This window comes from Microplitis mediator, chromosome 7 (genome assembly GCF_029852145.1).
Source record: "Microplitis mediator isolate UGA2020A chromosome 7, iyMicMedi2.1, whole genome shotgun sequence".
NCBI lineage: Eukaryota > Metazoa > Arthropoda > Insecta > Hymenoptera > Braconidae > Microplitis > Microplitis mediator.
The window spans coordinates 2,631,042-2,654,187 of NC_079975.1; the positions used below are offsets into that span (position 1 = coordinate 2,631,042).

Sequence of the window (23,146 nt, forward strand, 5' to 3'; positions counted from 1 at the left end):
CGCGAATGTCAGAGAGAGAAGGAAAGCGCAACAAGTGTCGGCTGTCGCGCATGCGCATTTTTATGACGCGAAAAAAGAGAATTGCAAATGCAAGTTGTAAGCTGATTACTTAAAGTTTAACCTCCATCTCCATCGGAATCCAGAGTCAGCTCACGATGTCTGCGGTTGTGTTAGAGGGATTTATTTTTGATATTTTTGTTATTAGAAAATTGAAAAATGGACTGGCCAGATATATTTGCAGCGAATCCGCAGGGTAAAATTATTTTTTTGGTGGGGAAAATATCGACTGTTGATTTATGGTGACACTTAAACTGACAATTTTGTTATTTTTGAATGAACAAATTCAATATTTTACGAAAAACAGTTGAAAATTTTTTTATTTTTAAATTTAGCGGTCGCATAATTTGAAAATTACCATCAAGTTTTTTGTTTATAACTAATAATAATTTTTTTTAGGCAACTGGTGCATAAATACTTTGGCTGATTGTCGGTGAACAAGTTGTCAATATCGTGACAGATGAACTATCCAGGATTTTATTGTCACGTCGGTGTTTTATTTCCCGATGTCAATTCTCTGAGGTAATTTTATTTTTCAGTTTTAGTATTCAACTGATGATTAATGGCAAATTTACGGAGTAGATCAATTATTTAAAATACTAGAATTTAAATTACTAATTAAAGTTCAAATATTTGTTTATAAATAATTGTCATTTTTTATGAGTTCTAATATTTGAATTATTGCAGATTCATGATGCGGCTCATACTCAGTACTTTTCCCGCGTTTTTAAGAAAACAGACTGATGTTTAAATCTTCAGCAACTAAATTGGTACCATAAGTGATGACATAAAAAGACACTCTATCAAATAAAATCCCATTACCATCAAACCAGGTAATTATTTTAATGATCCTGAAGTTAGCAGACAATTAAAAATTTTTGTTAGAGTTTTTTTTTAGCAAATTAATCACAAAAAAAAAAATCTAAAAATATGCACTTGTAGAAAATTAAAAAAACTGCAAGTGCAAATTTTTCAACTTTTTTTTTTTTCCAAATTTACCGTCTAAAAAAAAATTCAAAAATTATTAGACGTCTGCTAACTTCAGTATCATATTATTTTATTAATAAATCGCATTACATTCGTATGAAATTTTCAACTTCCGGTGACCGATATATTTATTACTCTAAATCTGAAGCATAAAAAAATTTATATTAAAATAAGGAAACGTATAATTCAAATTGAACGCCCTTTGGTATTTTCTACACGAAAAAATTATTCTCGTTTTAAATCCTACGGTGTCATGGTAACGCCAGACCACGTGGTCACCTAGCGGGAATTCAAATAAACGTTTAAAAAATCACTATGGCCATAGCAAAATTTCCATTAGTTATCACCGTAATTTGTGATAAAATAAATAACCCACCAGGATATGCAAGATAACTCGTTGACGCGACCAACTTTTAGCTGCTGGAGCTGACCCTTAAAGTTATGAAAAATTAATAAAATGTCTCTAGTGCTTGTGTCGGCATTCGCTAGCCAAATGTTTGAAGTACGCGTGCATTCAGTGCGCAGCTGCGAAAAATTGAATTATATTTAGCGATCAACGATCGATTAAACGGCAAACGTCAGACTCGTATAGTTCATAACTCTTTTGTATTTTTTAGTTGTGACCTTATTTTGTTAGCCGAGTTTATGTAAGTCTGAAAATTTTAATCTCGCTCTGAATGAACGTCTCCTGTGGTAATAAATAAAAAATAAAATTAATTAATTAATTAATTAGTATGAGAGAATGATAAATTTGTGTGACATGACAGTGACATTTATAAATAAAATAATTGATTACTTCCCATAGGAATGAAACTCGTGGGTTTTTATTTAATATGAAAATTCTCAGCACGTTGATGAGGATATTTATAAACCCGATCATCAAAGTGGAGGGAGAGGATAAAACAAAGGGAATTTATAAAGAGGTATAATATGTTATATGTAATATGTAGTATTATACATTATGAGAAAAATAAGAGGCATTTTGTTTAACAGTAACAGTGGTGATAATAATAATAATCGTAGGTACGGATCGTCTAAGGTCACCGGAAGGCACGTTCACCGTCCATAAAATATACGGGGATGGGAACTGCATGTTCCGCGCAATAAGTTTAATCCTTTGGGAAACCGAGGAAGAGCATCGCTCACTAAGGACTCTAGTTGTCCATCACATCATGGATCACTGGCGAGATTACGCCCCGTACGTTTTGGCCGAGTGGGGAATAAGCCGCGCCGAGGACTATCTTGAGTACATGAAACACGAGGGTGTTTTTGCCAGCGAGCTTGAGTGCATCGTTGCCACCAAAATCTACGGCCTCGACTTGTCTATTTATCGTCGGGTTAACGAAGTAGATGTCAAGCGGGTTTTTTACAACCGGGTCTACCCCAGTCGCGGGACCGCCCGCCTCCTTTTCATCGGACGCTCCGACAGCGGGCACTATGACGTTCTGTTCCTCGATCCTTGACAAAAAAATAATCAAATAAATTTTATTTATACTTCTACTCGTCCGTTATTTTTATTATATAAATTTATCAATGTCTATTATTTATAAAAAAAATATTTTAATTATTTCTCTTACAACTCACATTTTATCTAAATTATTTATTATACAAAAATAATGTTATTATATTTACATAAATTAAAATATATATATTTTATTTAAATAATTATTATATTTATTATTTTAAAGGTCGTCACATCCGTGCGTATAAATCCATCGCGTGACAATTGTTATTATTTTATGAATTGCACAACTGGAAAAATAATAAAATTTAAAATCAGACGAGTGAATACTTTTTATTTATATATCTACATATATATTTATATATTTGTGTACTCTACCTAACACGATAGAGCACCGTTGACCACCACGAAGCAGATAGACAGCATTGATCTCGACGCACTGCCTGGACCACGTCATAGGCAACCTTCTCCTCGCTCTGCCTCATTAACCTGTCACGATAATAAATGTAATTAAATAAAACAAAAAAACCTAGACATTTGATTACATTATATAAATATAAAAATATAAAAAATAATTCATTGTCATTACGAGTACCTTGGGTCGGCCTTTGGAGCGACGGTCATGAAATTTAAATTACCGCATCTACTCCCGAATTCGTGGCCCAAACTTTCCATTAGACCTATTAATCAATCAATCAATTTTTAATTATTCTCTTGTAATAAAATTTAAATAAATTATGAATAAAATTTACCGGCAATTGCAGCTCTGGTGCCTAAATAAGCGTCGTCGGTTGAAGCAGTAGGCGTCACTCCGACTATGTGAGCTTTTGGTTGCCGGTACATCATCGGGAGGAAGGCAAGAACGGTCTGTTAATAAAAAAAAAATATATTTATAAATTTGAATTTAAAAGTATGGAGGATAAAAAAATAAAACCGACCCAGTAATGGCTCATGAGTGTGTTGCTGACAGTGTCGAGGATGTTTTGATTAGACTCGCCGGCGCACGTGACAAGTATGTCAAGTGGTCCTATTTCGTCGTTAACTTTCTGAGCGAGTTTTCGAATGGACTTGCGGTCCCAGAGATCGCACTGGTATGCAAAGACCCTGGCCTTAAACTCCGAGTCATCCTGTTTCCTGTGATCCGGACTGAGACTTTGTATCGCCGAATCAGAATAATTATCCGCCAACTCGCACGCGGTCTTTCTCACCAGCTCGAGGTCATGGTCGACGCAGACAATTGTACAGCCGACGCGGATAAATTCCCTGGCTAAACATCTGCCCAATGGTGAGCTCGCACCTGTTACCTAGACTCGGTGGTTATTTTGAAAAAAAAATAATAATAATAATTATATTGCTTGGCCTTAACGTGCGTTAAAAAAGTTACGCTGATGATCTAAGAAATAGTTAAGCTGATTTTAATTACAATAGTACATGAAAGGAATGATGCAAATCGGCGAGTAATTTTCTGCTGGTTTTTAATTCACGTCTTTTGTTGATGGTTTTGCTTTGGTTTGGTTTAGTTTCAGTATTTCGTGATACTCAAGGACACAAATGACGAATTTATTTACAAATACTCAACTCGTATTTCGAGAATAATATAGAAGAATATAATTTAAAACTGAGCGTTTGGGTAATAAAAGATTTTGAGAAAAATTTTTTACCTGCTCTGGATTGAGAAATTTACTTGGTAGGCGAAATTAATGGGAGGGCGCAGAAATTTATGGACGAACAAGTTTTTGGTGGTTGTTAGATTGGAATTATGAAAAAAAAAAATATGATATAAATGAGCAGAGAATGATAGAGAAAAATTTTTGACTGGGTGTTGATTTTATTTTTTAAAAATTGACTGAATTAGTAACGGAAAGGAGGCCAGACAATATAGTGATTAGAAAACGAGAATATATATTATGTGTAGGAAAAAAACAATATTGGCTAGTGGAAATAGATATTTTTTTTGTAAGTAATTATAAACGCATAAATTTTTTGCTGTGAGTCATGATGAGTGAGATACATAATTGCAAGCAGACTTGTAGAGTATTTGAGTAAAAGTATTTTAAGAGTTTCAAATACTGCTTTTTTTTTTTTTAATATTTGGTATTTGTTTTTAAATACTTTTTTTGAGAATTGGGATCTATTTTTTGGCGGGTATAAAAATACTTTGTGGTTTTTAAAATAAAATTTTCGATCTCGATCGGTTGTTTGATTCAAGCGGATGGAAAATATAAAATTGAAAATATAAATTTTTGAGTTTACGCGGCTTGAAAAGTAGGAAAAAATGAAAAACTAGCTGCCGCACTAAAACCGCCGGGAGTTTCCAGTTTTCAAACCGATATGATTCACTAGAAAATTTAGATTTCGCGGTATTTTTTTTTATTTTTCCTTCCGCTGTAAAATGAGATATTGAAGGAAAAAAAAGCTCTGAAGCCGCAAAAGTGATTACGGGGCAAAATAGATGAAGCCCAACTTCTGTATGTTGACTGTATTTTATTTTAAATGCCAAATACTTTTAGAGTTACTTTGATCTTCGTAAGATATTTAATATCTATCTCTGATATGTGAGAAATCTCGTAAAGTATCTCGCACTTTTACTTAATAAATTACAAAAGTTTTCTGTCAGCAAATTTATTTCTCAGCTTTATTTGTAAAAAAATATTTGAAATAAAAATGAAGTATTTGTATTTGTATTCAAATAATTATTTAAAAGTATTTATTTAAAGTATACATGCAACCAAGTACTCGTAATATTTGTTGAGAAATTGTCGATAAATATTTTCATTTATTCAATCAACTCATTGAATTATCAGTAAAAAAAATATTAAAAATTAATCCGCAGTATTTGTATTTATACTCAAAAACTTTTTTAAAAGAGTTCAAGTTCACGTGTGAATAATTTTTACTATAAGTATGCTCAAGTTTTTATAAACAACTAAAATATTCATACCAAGACAACGTCCCCCGTCAAGTCCCTCGGCGGCTTTGGTAAAATGGATTTAATAACTCCTAAAAAAGTCAACATCGTCGACAGCAACACGCCGATAAAAAATTCAGCTAATAAGTAAAGCCAAGCGATCGATGACGGGCTGCCGATCCTCGAATTCGTAAAAACTTCCTCCTTCATCGGTACCATAGTGCAGCGTCCCTCTATAAATAAATAATTTACGTCCCATTATTTATTACATATTATTAATCATACATACATTTCTATCCATATATCATTTACCCAACAAATACCCAGTAATTAATGACACTACACATGACTAATTGACTTTAAACAAAACAAAACCTCGCAATACTGAATTGTCATCGTCAGGGTAGTTTACTCATACACTTTGTATCAAAACTATAATTATCAGTTCGCTGAATAACCAGCCTTCAGTATTATTAAATAAATCTATAATAAACAAACTGTTGTATAATACCAACAAATAAAAATTTATTACCCCGATCGTGCTGTGATATAATATATCAGCTTGATTTAAAGATCAATCTCTGTACCGGGCTCAAGTGGACGATGGGAGGATCAAGACTTTGATGCAGTTAATCATCGGAAAAATAATAAAATTACCATATAAATCTTAGGAAAGATACGGCGGCAGGTTTAAACTGCCCAGGGTAAGTGAGCGTCGCGGTCTAATGGCTACCCGCGGAAAAGTGCACACCTTTTACTGCCAACAACTTCGTGTGTTCATTATTATACAATAACTCTCTCACATAACTATTAATATGCCCATTTCTCTTCTGCCTAATGCGATATGCGGTTACATCACCGTATCTGCTGACAGAGATAGCAGACATTAAAATTGAAAGGGGCAAAAAATTTATTTATTGTCTGGTCGCAATGTAATACCAAAATATATTGGTTACAGATATATGTATATATATATGAGACACTTTAAAAGTTGTTTGGACTCAAAATGTCCAAGTTGGCGACAGATCTAGACATAAGGGAATAACTCGGGTGATTTCAACGTCACTGGGACTTCGAATAGAACCCGTTGGTGTGACAAATAGTCTAGGACTTGTGAAATCCGAGTGAATGCGGAAGAAAATAAAATTCTCATTATCGAAATTCTTTTAGATTTTAACTCAAAGAATTTTTGTTAAATTTTTATTACTACTGTTATTTTATTAAACGTTTTATTGAAATAACTCGTGAAAAATTGAATTTACGTAAAAATTTATAAGGACATTTTTTGTAGAAAATTAAATTCCCTAAAAAATATATATGATTGACTTTTTACGTAAGTTAATTATTTTAAGAGATATTTAAATTTTAAATAATTTATCAGAATTTTTTTAATTATTTATCAAATAAATTTATTTAAATGATTATTTCTGTTAAGGATTAAATTTATATCACTTGTAAAATATTTAACTTACGTAAAAAATTAAATTTCCTTAAAAAAATAAATTATCAATTCTTTGCGTAAATGAATTAATTTAACGGATATTTAAATTTTAAATCAGGTATCAAAAATGTTTTTTTTAACATCACTATCATTATTATCGTAATTAAATTCATTCATGTTTTATTATGACAGCTGCTTTTATTATTTTTTCTCTTATTTATTTAGGCACAATGGAGCTAAAAAAATAGTATCAAAAACTGGAATGACCCGTTTTAAAGTCAGTCATCGCATCTGACCACTGTGGTAACAAACTGCGTAAATAGAAGATGTTACACACGAAGAGAAATCATCTTAGCCAAAAATTAATATCATAAACATAACAGACAAACGGGTAAATGTGTACTTTGACTTTCTCTCTACACCGGATGATGTTATCTTCCTCAATATTTATTTTTATATTGTCATAAGTCGTTATACAATGAATAATAACAATTAAATATTCCCCTATACATATCCATATACGTATTCGTTACTACGATTAAATTTGATGTAACCATTTATTAAATAAATTCACAATAAAGACTTATTAACATGATCAATCATAATTCATAATATATTGACGCACTAATTGGTCAATTATTCTAATAATTTCCACGTGTTTTTGTTATAATTATTTTCTTCGAACGCAGACGTCAAAGTGTTATAAGTCCATTTAAATAAAAAATTAACACTTGTTATTATTAAAATACACGTGGGCTCTCGGTAACGCGTTTTCAACAAATAATTAAAACCAAACACGGAAGTTTAAACTGTGACTAGGCACCGACTCAATACTCATTGCAAGATCACTTATTGACAAGTTTCAAATAAATTATCTTTCATTTTACGCATGACTGTTTTTATGTCTCAGCAATTAATTAGATTAGACAGTAATGGAATAAATTACGACAATTAAAATAAAAATAACACACGTGTGATTGACAATTGGATTCATAATTACCTCGAGTTGACAATTTTAGAAACGTAATTCACTATCAGGACCAGGACCAAGACCAATATCAGGATCGGGAGTTCCTATTGCACGATAGTCTGGCAATGACAAGTCACTTAAATTTTTAAAAATCCACTGTCAACTAATGTCAGGTAATGAGAGCAGTGTAATTTACTGCGAATCAGACTAATGAAGTATTAGATAAAGTTATAAATGAATGTTTATGTAATTAAGCTGTTGAGTGATCGAGGGAACCCCGGGTTGAGGCTGAGTACCGACACAATCTAAAGAGCGACTTTTTACTTGAGAGATCGTACCGGAGTTGAGGCTTGTCAGAAGCCTACTACGATACCGCGGATAATATTCTACGCACGCGACTCGAGAACTAAACGTGTAGTGTCTGAGTAAGAGATGAAGAGAAGGCGACCAGGCTTAGCTTGAACTTGACTGTATGAATAGAAGCGTAACCACTAAGCCCTCCTATTCGCGTCCCATTCCCAGTCAATCAAGGTTATTTATCACTATAAATATACATATATATGTATATATATTTATAAAATCAATGTCCTGCTGAGTACTGAGTAGACGTCAGTACTCAGTACTGAGAACTCAGCAGCCAGTTCCTAGTATCCAGTATCCAGTATCCAGTTGATTGGCTCCAAGTTTATGCACTCGTGTGATAATAAATAAATATATGATATAGGTATTTAAAGGTAGTAAAATATATAGATTAGGATGTTGCGTCAGAGTGGGAGGGTTTTTAAAAATTAACGATACTTTAGTAGTCTTAAGAAATTATCTGTAATATAAAATCCACATGTTACGTGAATACGAAATTATAGTTTTTCATTCACATTATTTTTTATAGTTTTTTTTTTTTAGATGTGTAGACATGGGAGGAATACTAGATACTAGAGAGAACGTTGATCTTAAAAATGACTCAACGGGTTCGTTGTCCAGCAGAAGGTCAGCGGGAATTTAAAACTCACCCTCATGAATCGCTCGCGAATATAAACAGCCAATTTCTGTCTGTGTTCATTTTTACCTGTTTATTTATTCCGGGAATTGGTGTGATTAATCCTGAGATGAGACTAGAGTTCGTAGATTTTAAAATACTATTTATAATCATTAAGTATCCGTGATTTTTTAAATAAAAATTATAATACTACTTTGAATTTTTTTTTATTTTTCCACAAAAACTTAATACAGAAAAAAACCATAAGAATTTATCAATCACGAGCTTTGATTTGACCAAAAATGTAATTTGGAAATCCGTTATTTAATTTTAAGTTTTAAAAAAAAATTCACTCCGGATTTAATCCGCGTTCACTCCGAAAATTTTTTACAGTATAAGTAAAAAGCTGTCATTGAATATCGGTATAAGTGTATGTAGTAAATTATGTTTTATTTACAGAGAACTTGATTTACTCGACAATAATTTTCGCATGCGACACCAATCCACTAATAACAATGTAAATATTTTTTTTTTTAACACAAAGTGGTATCATTTGCACACCAAGTTAAGACTACTCCCGCCATTTCTATTTAGCATAAAAAGTATTTAATGAATTGGCAAGGTTTTTGCTCACGTCCTCGACTGAATTAACTGCTGTAAGTAAAAACCGATTTCTCCGGTTGAATATGAATAATAATAAATATAAAAATACAATTTACTAGTTAAGTTAGCGAAATAGAAATAGGATAATGTTATTCCTTGAACAAAAAATTACCATTAATAGTTTTGAGCACGTATTGTTTTGAATTATTGTCATAAAATGTCATATCCAATCACATAAAAATATATTATGCGGTGATTTATTTATTTACTCAATTCAATACTTAATTGTTAATAAAAATCAAACATCAAAGTAATTAGAAAATTTTGTTAGCTCATCGGTGAATTTCATAATTCAAGAGAAAGGTTTTATTATTTTTTAAAAATAAAAGTCGTAATTTTTGTTTTACAGCTGAGTTGCTACATCTGTCAGTGCACTACGATTTTATAATAATAGTGTACTTGGTGATTGTAAAAGCTAGAATACTCTTGTTCAGCTGAGTCAAGTACAACACATAAATAATAATAATGTATAAATTAAAGTAATGTATAAGTCGGTTATAGTTGAGGCTGGACATAAGAACAAGGGCAGAACAATCTCCTGCATCAAAACTGTAGACTTACTCACTTGATCGGAAGTCTCTAATAGATTCTTTTAATTTTTTGCTGCAATCTATTTATAATAATTAGTAACTCAGTTTACTTAATCCATTATTGCAGTGCGCGAAGCATATATTTAATATTGTGTGTTATTATTATTATTATATAACTACTGGCAGTTAAAAAGCGTTTTAAAACTTGTCTATTTATGACGGCTAATTCGTTATAAACTTTATCACTGCGTATTCAATTTAAGATTATATCTTTCGTTACTTATAGACTCGCTGGTACTTAAATTCATTATAAAACTTGAATTTATTTATAATACTGGCGGGTTATTGAATATAACCCATTAATTTGCAGATCGGCCAGCTGTCAATTAAAAAATCATTAGGTTTTGAAAGTATTTTTGAAATTTCACACTGTTAAATATTTGCGGAGTGAATGCGAAGCGGATGACTGTGGATTTATTTGATCTCCTTGAAGAAAATTTTCCCCGGAGAAGAGTTTATTTTTACTAAAACTCTGGTTCGAAGTGAATGCGGATTTAAATAAAATCCAGATCGCTCCGAAATTTGGAAAGTGATTAAAAAATACTAAATTCTGTTAATTGATCACTGGAAGAACAATCAAATTGGCCTGGGTTCGATTTCCATGTCGGACTATTCGATGATTTTTTTCGTAAATCTTTTCTTTACCTTAACCCAGTCCGTTCTTATCCCAATTTTTTTGAATAAAGCGCGAAATTCTTTGCGGCTCAGATGCCACTCGAAACTCAAAAACTGAATAATTTCCGTGGGAAAGTTTTCTTTTAAATTTAAATGCACAGAATTGATGAGAATTTCACTTCCTGTAATCTAGTGGAATCGGTAAAACTTCTGAGAAAATCTGTACCGTTCTTAAATAGCTGAGATATCAAAATTATGACTATGAGCACTCATATTTAAAATTATTTTAATTACTAATGGGCGCTAATGCTACACCATATCAATATATTGAGGCAAGAAGAAAATTTTAACAGAATATGTAAATAAGCTGAGTTACTTTTGAGCTCCACATTTTAAACTTACAATTAAAAATTTCCAAATGAATTTATTTATAAAATATCTTTGAAACAGAATCTAAATAAATTAGAAAGTACACAGGGAAAAAATTAAAGCCACTAGAAGTTCGAAATCAGAAAACTTATAAAATCAATCCAACGCGTAATTTACTAGCAAAATTTAAAAAATTAAATTGTACTGAACTGTGTAATTGTTTTTCTCTATACCGTCCTTCGTAACGGTAAAAAATATATTTATTTATATTTTAATTACTAACACTCGTGACCCTGTGAAATCACTGGAGGCGTGAAACTCCGTAATTACTTTATCCAATTTTTTACAAATTAATTAGCTGACCTATGAATTATCCGAATTTTTTATCCGTACATACATATCATACGCGATCAAATGAACGAACACTAAGAATTAATTTTTCCTGTATTTGAAATTTTTCAGCTTCAGTAAAAAAAAACATGAAAATTTAATGAATAAACGACAAATAATTATTTTATCAAATGACTACTGGAATAACGTTTAGATGTAATTTGTATAGATAAATTACAAAATTTTTCCACTTAAATTGATTATTACACCGCCCAAACACGTAAGCTGAGTGTCCATAAATCATGTACGAGTACTTTATGTTATTAAATTGTCGCGAAATCAATTTTCATAGCTACAAGTAAATTAACTGTAGAAATTTATCTACCGCACAGAGTGTAAGTTTCATTGCAATATGTGTCGATAGAACTCGTTCCTCAGACTAATTCAATATTAATCTCAGGCCTTAATTAAACTTTCACTTAATTCATATATTTTAGACTCAAACCAACTGGACATTAAAAATAATATGATAAATATACAAGTTCAATTTTTTCTTGTTTACCTCTACCCCGAGCATCACGATAAATTTATCTTATTGACATCTCACTAATTACCCCATTAACAATTCGAACAAACTAACTAGTATTTCTCCCTCGGATTCTTTATGCATTAAGATGTCATTTGTCTTGAAGTTAAATTTTTATACCGAAAAATTAATATAATTATTCAAAAGCAAGCAACTTCAGTTTGTTATTAAATACCAAGTACACTTTATTAGCAGATAAATTAAATATGAAGTGGATTAGGAAATTTTCATCATTAATACACGCCTGGTCCCGATGGAAAGTATTATTTTTGAAAGCATTGCTAATGCGGAAATGCAGCATTACGATATCAATATTAGAAATATTAATACCTATCATATTTTCTTTGCAAATTCGTCTTATTTTTGAACCTTTGGCTCTTCACATTCAGGTATTTTTTTTTAAACAACTTTATTAGAGGGGGGGTACTCAAGGAAATACTAAATTTTCGGGGACGAATAGGGGGGATTTTTTTTTTTTTTAGATTAATTACTATAAGTCCGGTATGTTCGCGCATTTTTACCCCTACACATGAAATTTGGGGCAAAATGGACAAGCCCAAAATTTTGAAAAAGTGATTTTTTCATATTTTTATCGTCAAATTAAAAAAAAATTATTATAATTCCACATTTCTAGCCCTACGCATAACACCTGGGGCAAAATGGACCAGCCGAAACTTCCGAAAAAATTATTTTTTCATATTTTTCGGCCGTTTCTCTATGTAAGAGGCAAATTTGGTCACTAAAAATTTATAAAAATAAAATTTTGTTTTTAGTTGATAAATTTTTGAAATAAAGTAAAACTATAGAATTGTTTTTTTTTTTTTATTAAATAACAATTAGTAATTATGATACTGAAATTAGCAGACGTCTGACAGTTTTTGAATTTTTTTAAAAACGATTGATTATAAAAAAAAAAAATTTTGAAAAATTGCACCTATAGTTTATTAAATTTTCTAGATGTGTATATTTTTAGTTTTTTTTTTTTTGGAATTTATTTGTTAAAAAAAAAAATCCGAAAATTTGTAACTGTCTGCTAACTTCAGGATCGTTAGTAATTAACGTAATCAAGAGTGAACGATTTATTACACCTAAAAAAATTTTTTTTGAGTAACATAAAACCAAAAATAGTTGTCAAGAGAAAGAAATACATTCTTAATGATGAAAACAATTTAAAAAAAAAAATTTTTTATCATTTTTTGGAGGGGGGCCGCTCTGCCCCACAAAAAAAATTTTTTTTTTCAGAATTTTGGCAAAATGTCCATAAATTTGTTCGAAATAAGACAAAAGTAAAGTGATCTTATGGTTGAAAGCCACAAAAAGTAAAAATTAGCTTAGGGGGGCCGCTCTGCCCCACCCTCCCCTACGTAAAATTCTAAGCAATAAATAAATAAATTTTGACAGAAGTTAAATGGATATACCAGACATGAAATTTTAACGAGCATTCCATCGGATACAGAATGTCGCTATGCTCCGAGCGCAGAGTTCTCTGATAAATTAATGCAACAAGTATCCATACTTCTAAACATAACAAGTATAAATACACCTACTACTTAATTTATTAACCAGATATATATGAGTAATTTGTATATATTTGATAGTGATACCTGCGGCCACTGAATTAGAACTACTGAAGTCTTATTATGAGCGACAAAATAAAACCGCGGAAATAGATAATGTCATGTGGATTATTTTTTTGGTGATGTCGATATATATATAAATTTTTTTAAAAGTAATTGAGGTAAATTTGTAAAATCAAGGCTCTATATATTTTTACAAAAGTATGACAGTTAAAAAAGTGAGGGGTGGAGTACAAAACAACGATTGATTGACCCTATTTTTCCAATTTAAAAAAAACATAATTTCGCGCCAGTTGTAATTTCGACAGATTAATTTATAAACTCGTTTATTTATGAAGATTATGGTTATAAAAATTAATGGAACTCTTGAACTGCAAATTTACCGTAATTATAAGCTAATTAATTGACTAATTGTATTTTATAGTCAAATGTTGAGTCAGCGCCAACAGTTTTAAATTATGAAATCCGCAGTAAATTATTCGAGGAACATGAAGACACAGGTTTGACTAAACAAAATAATAAATATTTTAATTTATTATAATTTATAAAATTTCAGATCCTTATTTAAGTAGCGGTTTTTTGGCGATGCAAGTTGCCATTGAATCGACATTCAACCAAATCACTGCGTCAAATAATTTACCGTTTTCTGGAGAAGACGTAGGGGATTATAATATTTTTAATGTTCAAAATTTAAATAATTTAAATAAGTTATAATTTTAGCTAGTGATCGGGCAATTTCCTTACTACCGCATCGAGTTTCCGATAATACCCTCGGCAGTGAGACCGAACATAAGTCTAATTTTTTACATGACTGTAATTGGATTTATCCTCATTCCCATGTCGGCTTTGACCAAAGCCATTCACGACAAGTTCACGGGTTTTAAAGTTAATTAATAGCTAATAACTGATAACTAATCGCTAATAATAGATTAATATCGCAATTTGTGTAACTAGTCACCTGTGTCTGAGTTTATGACTATGGTTTAATTTTAGGCTTTAATGAGACTATTGAAAATAAACTCCGCCTTTCTCTATCTCGGCTGGGTCGACTACATTATGATAACTGGCGTTCCGGCTGTTATTTTTTCCACCTGGATTTTAGATGCTATTTATTCACAGTCAAGTATCGTGCTCGCTATTTTTCTGCTCATGTACATAACGATGTCAACATTTTTCATACTCGCTGTTGCAACTTTTTTCACTCAATGTAACTATTACAGCTTTTATTTCTTACGGATGTTCCTTTTTTCGGGTTCACCTCCACAAAATTTTTTTTCCATTAATCTCAATAAACTAAGACGTCAATTTTAAATAAAAAAATTTTTTAAATTTGAAAAAAATCGTTACTGAAAAACTATTTACACTTTGCCCTTGAAAATTTTTCCAGACTTCATAAAATAATCTAATATTTTTTTCGCATTTTCTTTCTAAGAAAATTTCGTAAAACTTTCCTTCAATTTAAAAAAAATTTCTTGTCTATAGTGATCAATATAAACCTTCTCTTTGTTTACAATTTTCGCGGTCGACTTGAAAAGTCGAGAACTGGAAATTCACTTTTTCCAAAAAATATTTCCTATGCATTTTTTTTTTTTTAAATAATAGAACAATCGCACCCGAAAAGTTGCATTTTTCGGACCCCGGAAAAGGAATATCCCGTAAAATGAATATCTAACTAATAAAACATAATTTTTATATCAAGCCATAAAAGCAGTACTTGCCTGTATTCTTCTCTGGCTGACGATGGCACACGTCACAATTGTTCTTGACGAATCGCTAATTAATTCCAAGTTGTACATAAAAACCTTTTCCTTACTTCTGCCCCACAGCGGGTTACTTTACGGCTTGGCTGCATTCACCTACAAAGAGGATATCGGTAAGAATTTATTCTCTCCCATAAATAAATAAATAGATAAATAAATAAAATAAAATAAAATTACAGGCCAAGAAGTCCACACAATAAAGTCACGTCTATTCGATAGTTTACACGACTTAGAAAAACCTGGTCAAGTTTCAAATAAAATTTCTATAACAGCCGTATTGATAGCATGGACTTTCCATTTAATTTTATGGGGTTTTATAGCCGTTTATTTAGATAATATTCATCCGGGTAAATTTGGAACAAAGTTACCGTGGTATTATTTGTGTAAAAAAAATAACGGCTCACCAGACGACATTAATTTTGCCGTCCGCGGTAGCACTAATTGGTCTTCTGTTGAAAGACCCCCGCAATTTGTCAAAGTATTTAACTGTCATTCATTTTACCCTCTACCCCTAATTTATCATTAACTAATCCAGCAAAAACTTTTTACCACCAGCCTAAAGTCCGGGTAAAAAAAATAACCATAGAGTTCGGATTTGAGCGGCTGCAAGTTTTGAAAGATTTGTCTATCGACTTTTACCCGAATGAATTCAGTGTAATCCTCGGTCACAACGGATCAGGAAAAAGCAGTTTATTGAAAATAATAGCAGGTTAAATAAAATAATATTTTACTTTTATTATTATTATTGAATAATAAAACTGTAACAGGAATGTATCAAGCGACTTATGGATCCGTGTACATAGAAGGCCGCGATTACAGTGACTTAAAATCCCAAGAGAGAAATTATAAACCTATTATTGGTTACTGCCCTCAAGAAAACATGTTAGTAAAATACCTGAGTACTCAAGAACATTTATATTTATTCGGCATGGTATGTTTTTATTTTTATTGCTCATACTATCGGTATATAATACAGCCTTTGACATCACCGTGACTAATGTTAACAGATAATATAATGTTTGTTAAATGTATTATTTTTATTGCTGTATACTTCCATTAGAAAGTAAAGTACTAAAGATAAAGAATTTAATTGGTAGTAATTTATAATAAGGGAAATTAACGGATCATTTTTTGTTACTCTGGTAGTGTAGGAAAAAAAATATTTAAATCGTTTTATAGTTTTATTTATGTCGGGTTGTTTTAGTGGATAAGTGCGAAGTGTAAATAAATTTATACGAGTCGAGATCATGGGTCTTATGTTGTATATATGATGAATGGTGTTTTATTCTTTCTCTTGGTGCAGATGAAAGGCATGAGTTTTAGCGGATCTAAAGAAGAGTCACGCAGAATGATCAAACTGTTTGGGTTAGAAGCGGAGAAAACATTGAAAGTCAAGGAAATAAGTTTTGGGGCAAAACGACGGCTTTGTTTGGCGATCGCGCTTATCGGACATTCGGAAATCCTAATTTTGGACGAACCGACTTATGGAGTGGATCCGCAGCACAGGAAACGACTGTGGGAAATCCTGGGTACTTTTAAAGGCAGAAAGACAATTATTGTGGCGACCAATTCGATGGAGGCTGCGGACACGCTGGCAGACAGAATCGCGATTATCGCGAACGGGCGGATTGAGTGCTACGGATCAAAATCTTATTTGAATAAACGTTATAACATAGGATATGATCTGAGCATGGTCATAAAACCGGATTGCGATCTTAAGAGTCTGCAGAAGTTGATACAAGAGCATTCGCCTGAGCCGGTAAGTCTTATGGGAAAAATGGGGATGATGGTTAATTTTAACGTCTCGAGGAACACGAGATTCGCGCACTTGCTGAGCTTTTTGGAGAGCTACAAAGATGACTTGAGGATCAATGCCGTTTCGATGCAGCCCGCTACCATTGAAGGACAATTTCGCAGGTTTTTTTTATGAATCATTTATTTAAATGAATTTGAGGTGACGGAATTTGAATTTTTAATTGTCTGATTCGCGGTTTATAGAATTGGACTTGTGAGTCACTTCAGAGAACGCGGCGCCTGGTTTCCAAGTGACAAATTTGAATGGATAGTCCAGCAAAGACGAAGAAAATTGATCCAAGATAAAAAAAAATGGACAAGAATAGCCGGCGGTGCTCTACGTCGACAGCAACTTATTGCAATGATTTACAAAAAAACATTACACGTCATCGCATCATGGAACCCATACTTATTTTCAGTATAATTATATTATATTAAACCATTAAATAATTTATATTTCCCGCTAATACTAATTATTTTTATTTTCAAAGATTATATTTTCAACAATAGCTCTAATTTTAACTATGATTGTTTCTGGATTGTCGAAATTTCCTCACATCCATTCACCGTGAGTTCATTTATTGTAATTAAATTTATGCACAGTATCAATTATTTTTTTTTCTTCAGAGAAATAAAATTGAATACCGAAAATTATACGCTGCAGAATTTTTACCCGCTTGTTTACGTAGACGATGACGAAAACGCTAAAAATTTTTTCAAAAGCTTCGATAGCACGTGTCAAAAATTTAATATGAACCCTATCCACGTCACTAAAAATATGACAGCGCTAGATTTGATGATTCATCCAGAACTTCACTCAATAAGTGTAACTACTCGTAAAATTACACAAACAAAATATAATATAAATATCATTAAATGAATATTTATCTATACAGTTCAGAGAAAGATATTTTATGGCCATGGACATACTGAAAGATAACAAAATAGAATTATTGTACTCGCCAGTTCTAGTCCACAGCGGACCAATATCATTAAATTTATTACACAACGCACTTTTATTACACAACTCGGAATCTCAGGATACTCAAATAAATTTAATGAGTCGACCGATCATGGATCCTGACAACGTATTATTTATTTACTTTATTAACTTTTACTTAAATAAATATACTTTGTTATTTTGACATATAACTAGTGGCAGTACCGGATATCACACGGAAAAGGCATCAAAAATTGGGAAAACGCCGTAATCATAACGACTCTATTCATTCTTCTACCGACGATTGATCTGGGCGTAAGAGAGTCAAGAACGATTGCTAAATTATTACAATTGAATACAAATAGAGTCAGTACATTTATGTACTGGTTACCGACATACTTTATTGACATTTCTATTTATTTGGTATCGCTGCTCATCACTTCAGTCGTCAGTTTCTCAGCCTATCGGCATGCCATTGTCGTATCACCAACTGTTATGGGTTAGTTTCAATCAAACACCCATTCATTGTTATTATTATTATTATTATTATTCCCGGGTAAAAATATATGGCCGGAAATTTACCAAAAAAAGACTAAATTTGGCCGAAATCATAGAATTTTATTCAAAGAGGGCTAAATTTGCCGGAAATTTCGTTGAAGCCGTAGAATTTTATTGGAAAAGGTAGAAAATTGGCCAAAAATACATCGAAATTTTATTATTCTTATTAAACAGACTGAAAATTGGTCGATAAATTGAGTCGGCCTATTTTCGTTTTTTTTTTCTGGCCTAACTATCAGTCATTTTTTGGCAAACCCTAGCAGACCCGATTTGCCGTAAATTTACGGTAATTTTACCGTAAATATACCATAGAATACCGTAAAATTCGATTAGATTTGCCGTAAATTGCGGTAAACCCACCTTAAATTACGGTAAATCCACCGTAATTTACGGTAAATCGGTACTTTACAGTGGATTACCGTAAATTACGGCGGGTCTACCGTAAATTTACCGTCGAATACGATAAATCTACTGTAAAAAATTCGGGTGGATTACCGAATTACCGTAATTTACGGTGGATTACCGTATTTCCGTATTTTATGGTAAATCCACCGTAATTTACGGTAAATCGGTACTTTACAGTGGATTACCGTAATTTACAGTAGGTTTACCGTAATTTGGGTCCGTTAGGGAAGAAACAATTTTTTTATTATTTTGGCTTGAAATTTTTTTACCCCGATTATTATTATTAATTTGTACAGATAATTATTAAATTAGTTGTCTTTTGGTTGCAGCTCAAGTATTTTTAATTTTTTTGTGCTATGGCGCAGCCGCGATTTCAATGGGATACTGCATTCAACTTTGGACAAATCAAACCGGAAGAGTTTATTTTTTTATTTTGATGATTAATTTACTGACGGGTTTGTTTTTTAAATATTTTGTCCACTGATCTCTTATTTAAAATCAACATTATCACAAAAGTTATATATATTTCTAGCAATTGTTATTAATCCGGAAATGCTATTTCCATTTATAATGCACAATATAAATCCAAATGTACAAAAGTATGCCGAAATAATATTTCATATCTTTCCGCCGTACGTTTTCTCTTGTGCGATTGGAAACTTTATAGCCATCAAACTGTACAATAACGAGTGCGCCGAAGACAATAATTGCGAGAATGAATTCGCGATGGAAGATCCCTGTTGCTGTGAGCCAAAAACTATAGATAAATACTATGGACATTGGAACTATTAACTTGTAAAATTAATTTTATAGACAATTGTGGAAGTAAATTGTGCTACAAGCCATTAAATGAATGGCTGGAATCCCGAACGGATCCTTTGTTTCAGCACTCGGTAGTTAATGACGTTATTATATTAATTTCACAAGCTGCTTGCTTTTACCTGATACTAATTATCTGCGAGCCAACCAACCGGAGAAAATGGTATACAAATAATTATTGTAGAAAAACTACCATTTCAAAGGACGAGGATCTAATTAAGGAGCTGAAAATAATTGATGATGTGATTGAAGAGTACGAAAGAAACGATTTTGTTAGTCCAGAAAATGCCGTCATTGTCAAAGGGCTTGCGGTTAAATTTGGAAAAACGGAAACTGTTCATGATGTCAATTTTCGAGTAATAAATAAATGAATAAATCAAAGTCGTAGGGTTAAATAAATAAACGAATGAATTAATTTTTCCATTCAATTAATTAGATAAATCGACGGGAATGTTTTGGTATTTTGGGAATGAATGGAGCAGGAAAAACTACAATATTTCGAGCTCTCGTCGGCGAATCAGTCGCTAACATTGAAAAAGCTTTGATCTACGGTATAAATTCTTCGCTAGACGATGATCAATTTTACGGAATGGTCGGATACTGTCCTCAAAAAGGCGGCTTGATTGATTTCCTAACTGGCCGACAAAGTTTGTACTTTTTCGCGGCTCTAAGAGGAGTCCCCTGGAAAAATATCCGCGAGGAAGTCGACAAATGGCTCGACGTTTTTGGTAACTACGGCTATGAAACCTAATAGATTAGCTTCTGTGACTAATAAATTTTTATTTATTCAAAGATATGTTGGAATTTGAAAATATTCCGCTGAAAAATTGCGCTTGGGGTGTAAGAAGAAAAATATGCGTATTGCAGAGTATCATCGGCGACTTACCGGTTCTGTTTCTCGACGAACCCTCGTCGGGAATGGACATCATAGGACGCAGTGCACTAGATGAGACTCTGTACCAACTTCGTGAAATGGGCAGGTGCATATTTTTGACGACCCACAGTATTGACGAAGCGGAAGCCCTTTGCGACCGCGTAGGAATTTTGTCTGACGGTTACTTAGTCACCGTGGGTTCTTGTGAACGTCTTGTACAGAGACAGGGCAACAAATTTATCATGAGGGTTATACTGGATCCACAAACGTCTTTATATACCGTTGACTTTATCATAAAATCTATCGAAGACGCGCTTTCTTCCTCAGTATTTCTAGGCAGACATCTTGTAAGTTTAATTTTTTCTATAACATAAATAATTATCAATAAATATTTAACTCCTACTGTACTGTATTTTTATTGTCAGGATGTGCTGTCATATGAATTTGAAAAAACAGACGAACTTGAGGATGTCTACAGTGTTCTCAATGCCGTTAAATTAAAACATCCAGAAATAACTGAGTATTTTATTAACCAGCAAAGTCTCGAGCAGGTTTATCATCATCTTAGTAAAATAATTGAACATGAAGAAACTGAACCTCTGTCTCGGGTACAGAAATTTTTCGATGCAATTCGTCGTATTGAACATCGCAATACTGTAACATCGATTTGAATGTAACAAGTAAATTAGAATAAGTCATGCGCAAGAAATTTTTAAATTACTCTGCCGATAAGCGGTCAGCAATTGGATCTGCTTAACCAACGCAGGCGCACGTGGTCAGATTTTTTGGAGCTGATCTCTGTAGTAATAAATAAATAAATATGAAAGTCAAAAGAGTGAGAAAGGCAAAAAAAAATTTATCGTTTTATATTAATTGTTATAAATTTCGAAAACCTTTTCAAGTTCTGATTGACGGGACATTCTGTCATGCTGCATTGCAGGTAAATTTTGAAACAAAAAATTTTTTACTTAACCTAGTTATCAAAATATTTAATAATTTATTGACTTACTTGTAGAATAAAACAAATATCAATGAACAATTGCCGAAATATTGTCAAGCGGAAGTTAAATTGTTGACTACGACATGCGTTATCTCGGAAATCGAGAAACTGGGGCATGAACTTTACGGAGCTTTGATGGTCCTGAAAAAATTCGGGTTGCACAAGTGCCCTCATGGAAAGACACCAACTTCTGGAGCTAAATGTCTACTGTCTATGGTCGGAGACAATAATCCTTCAAGGTAATTTTTTTTTACACCTTTTTTACAAAGTAAATTATCGGGATCCTGAAGTTACTAATGAGTGAATGTAACTGACAAGTGACAATTTTTTAAATTTTTGAATAAATAAAGTGTGAGTAGAATTAGGGTTAAAACCAAAAAATGAGTATCTAGATAAATGAACAATCAGTACGTGCATTTTTTTTAAATTTCATTATTTTAATTTATTTATTTAAAATTTATTAGTTGCCTCATATCTGCTGCATTCATACTCGTAAGATAGTAGACAATTAACAATTTTAAGTTTTTTTTTTTTCAACACATCAATTAAAAAAAAACAAAAAAAAAAATATGCACATGTAGAAAATTGAAAAAACTACATGTGCAATTTTTTAAAATATTTTTTTTTTTTATAATTTATCGTTTTAAAAAAAATTCAAAAATTATTTGACGTCGGCTAACTTCAGTATTATAAATTATCCAGTTCTATATTTTGAAAAAATATATTTTTACAGATATATAGTAGCGACACAAGACTTGAGACTGCAAACAAAATTAAAAAATCTTCCTGGAGTTCCTGTTATGTATTTGCACGGCCCGGCGCCGATTCTAGCACCGCCTTCGGAGGCAGACAAAGAAAGAGCTCAGGCCACAGTGAAAGTCAGTACAAGTGTTCACGAGGAAACGTTGAAAGAACTCAAAGAATCTTTGGAAAAGACAGGAGAGCTGCCCCCGACAATTTCTAAACCAACTGGAGAATTCGTTAAAGTCAAGAGGAAAAAAGGCCCGAACCCTCTGAGCTGCAAGAAGAAGCAGAAAAAACCAGCTCTTACTCAGCCTACGCAAAATTCCGGAAAAGTCAGGAAACGCAAACGAGTCAAAATACCCGCGCATATTAAAGAAGCCCTCAAACAAACAACACAAAAATAATTATAATAATATTAATTAAGTACTGAAAATAAATTCGATAAAATTTATAAGAAACTGGATTATTATTTATTAATATAATACATAATAATACATGTCTTTATTTAAATTTCTTGTGATAAAAAGAAAAAATATCAACTTCTTATCTTACTCTTAATTAGTCATAAAGTATCATATCTTAATTAAATAATTATATAGTTTATCTCTGAAAGAGTTGAAAATTTTAAACTGTCAACAAAAAATAAGGAAAAGTCTAGACGATATAGGAGAAAAAAACAAAATAATTTCAAGTGAAAGTAATAATTAATAATTATTAAGTA

The 23,146-nt window shown here is 32.0% G+C and overlaps 3 protein-coding genes and 2 long non-coding RNA genes across 6 annotated transcripts; 4 read left to right on the top strand and 1 right to left on the bottom strand.

The window, feature by feature from the left end:
• Positions 1 to 11: 11 nt before the first annotated feature.
• On the top strand, positions 12 to 7,953 carry LOC130671465 (uncharacterized). Its single transcript, XR_008990523.1, has 4 exons — positions 12 to 253; positions 457 to 579; positions 745 to 890; positions 7,081 to 7,953. It is a non-coding gene; the product is annotated as an uncharacterized LOC130671465 (long non-coding RNA).
• On the top strand, positions 1,048 to 2,091 carry LOC130671464 (uncharacterized). 2 transcript variants are annotated; one of them, XR_008990522.1, is made up of 3 exons: positions 1,048 to 1,737; positions 1,850 to 1,967; positions 2,038 to 2,054. It is a non-coding gene; the product is annotated as an uncharacterized LOC130671464 (long non-coding RNA). The 2 variants fall into 2 exon arrangements; XR_008990521.1 differs by lacking the exon at positions 2,038 to 2,054 and adding an exon at positions 2,068 to 2,091 and having other exon boundaries at positions 1,057 to 1,737.
• LOC130671463 (retinol dehydrogenase 10-B-like) lies at positions 2,046 to 8,267 on the bottom strand. The gene is made up of 7 exons (XM_057475369.1): positions 7,856 to 8,267; positions 5,448 to 5,647; positions 3,445 to 3,810; positions 3,259 to 3,373; positions 3,102 to 3,186; positions 2,885 to 2,995; positions 2,046 to 2,796 (listed from the first exon to the last, which is right to left on the bottom strand). The coding sequence occupies exons 2-7, from the start codon at positions 5,631 to 5,633 to the stop codon at positions 2,727 to 2,729; spliced, it is 933 nt and encodes a 310-aa protein (XP_057331352.1). The 5' UTR covers positions 5,634 to 5,647; positions 7,856 to 8,267; the 3' UTR covers positions 2,046 to 2,726.
• Positions 8,268 to 8,738: 471 nt separating this feature from the next.
• Positions 8,739 to 21,487, top strand: LOC130671012 (ATP-binding cassette sub-family A member 2-like). The gene is made up of 22 exons (XM_057474684.1): positions 8,739 to 8,793; positions 13,553 to 13,650; positions 13,956 to 14,031; positions 14,088 to 14,188; positions 14,252 to 14,416; positions 14,525 to 14,738; positions 15,231 to 15,404; positions 15,471 to 15,769; positions 15,847 to 16,000; positions 16,059 to 16,222; positions 16,595 to 17,208; positions 17,290 to 17,503; positions 17,577 to 17,653; positions 17,713 to 17,911; positions 17,982 to 18,173; positions 18,242 to 18,524; positions 19,318 to 19,443; positions 19,521 to 19,733; positions 19,802 to 20,163; positions 20,244 to 20,535; positions 20,601 to 21,028; positions 21,107 to 21,487. Exons 1-22 carry the CDS (start codon positions 8,739 to 8,741, stop codon positions 21,350 to 21,352), a joined length of 4,746 nt encoding a protein of 1,581 aa, XP_057330667.1. The 3' UTR covers positions 21,353 to 21,487.
• Positions 21,419 to 22,919, top strand: LOC130671469 (rRNA-processing protein UTP23 homolog). The gene is made up of 3 exons (XM_057475378.1): positions 21,419 to 21,621; positions 21,697 to 21,920; positions 22,415 to 22,919. The coding sequence occupies exons 1-3, from the start codon at positions 21,502 to 21,504 to the stop codon at positions 22,827 to 22,829; spliced, it is 759 nt and encodes a 252-aa protein (XP_057331361.1). The 5' UTR covers positions 21,419 to 21,501; the 3' UTR covers positions 22,830 to 22,919.
• The last annotated feature ends 227 nt before the right edge of the window (positions 22,920 to 23,146 follow it).

What these genes read in the sequence shown, in the direction of transcription:
- LOC130671463 (XM_057475369.1), bottom strand. Translation starts at nt 5,633, where the DNA reads ATGGTACCGATGAAGGAGGAAGTTTTTACGAATTCGAGGATCGGCAGC. An exon ending in TGACGGGGGACGTTGTCTTG is followed by an intron (nt 3,811 to 5,447) that starts GTATGAATATTT and finishes CACCGAGTCTAG; the next exon opens with GTAACAGGTGCGAGCTCACC. An exon ending in GCTCCAAAGGCCGACCCAAG is followed by an intron (nt 2,996 to 3,101) that starts GTACTCGTAATG and finishes TTATCGTGACAG; the next exon opens with GTTAATGAGGCAGAGCGAGG.
- LOC130671012 (XM_057474684.1), top strand. Translation starts at nt 8,739, where the DNA reads ATGGGAGGAATACTAGATACTAGAGAGAACGTTGATCTTAAAAATGAC. An exon ending in TTCATGATGTCAATTTTCGA is followed by an intron (nt 20,164 to 20,243) that starts GTAATAAATAAA and finishes TCAATTAATTAG; the next exon opens with ATAAATCGACGGGAATGTTT. An exon ending in TATTTCTAGGCAGACATCTT is followed by an intron (nt 21,029 to 21,106) that starts GTAAGTTTAATT and finishes TTTTATTGTCAG; the next exon opens with GATGTGCTGTCATATGAATT.
- LOC130671469 (XM_057475378.1), top strand. Translation starts at nt 21,502, where the DNA reads ATGAAAGTCAAAAGAGTGAGAAAGGCAAAAAAAAATTTATCGTTTTAT. An exon ending in TCTGTCATGCTGCATTGCAG is followed by an intron (nt 21,622 to 21,696) that starts GTAAATTTTGAA and finishes ACTTACTTGTAG; the next exon opens with AATAAAACAAATATCAATGA. An exon ending in GGAGACAATAATCCTTCAAG is followed by an intron (nt 21,921 to 22,414) that starts GTAATTTTTTTT and finishes ATATTTTTACAG; the next exon opens with ATATATAGTAGCGACACAAG.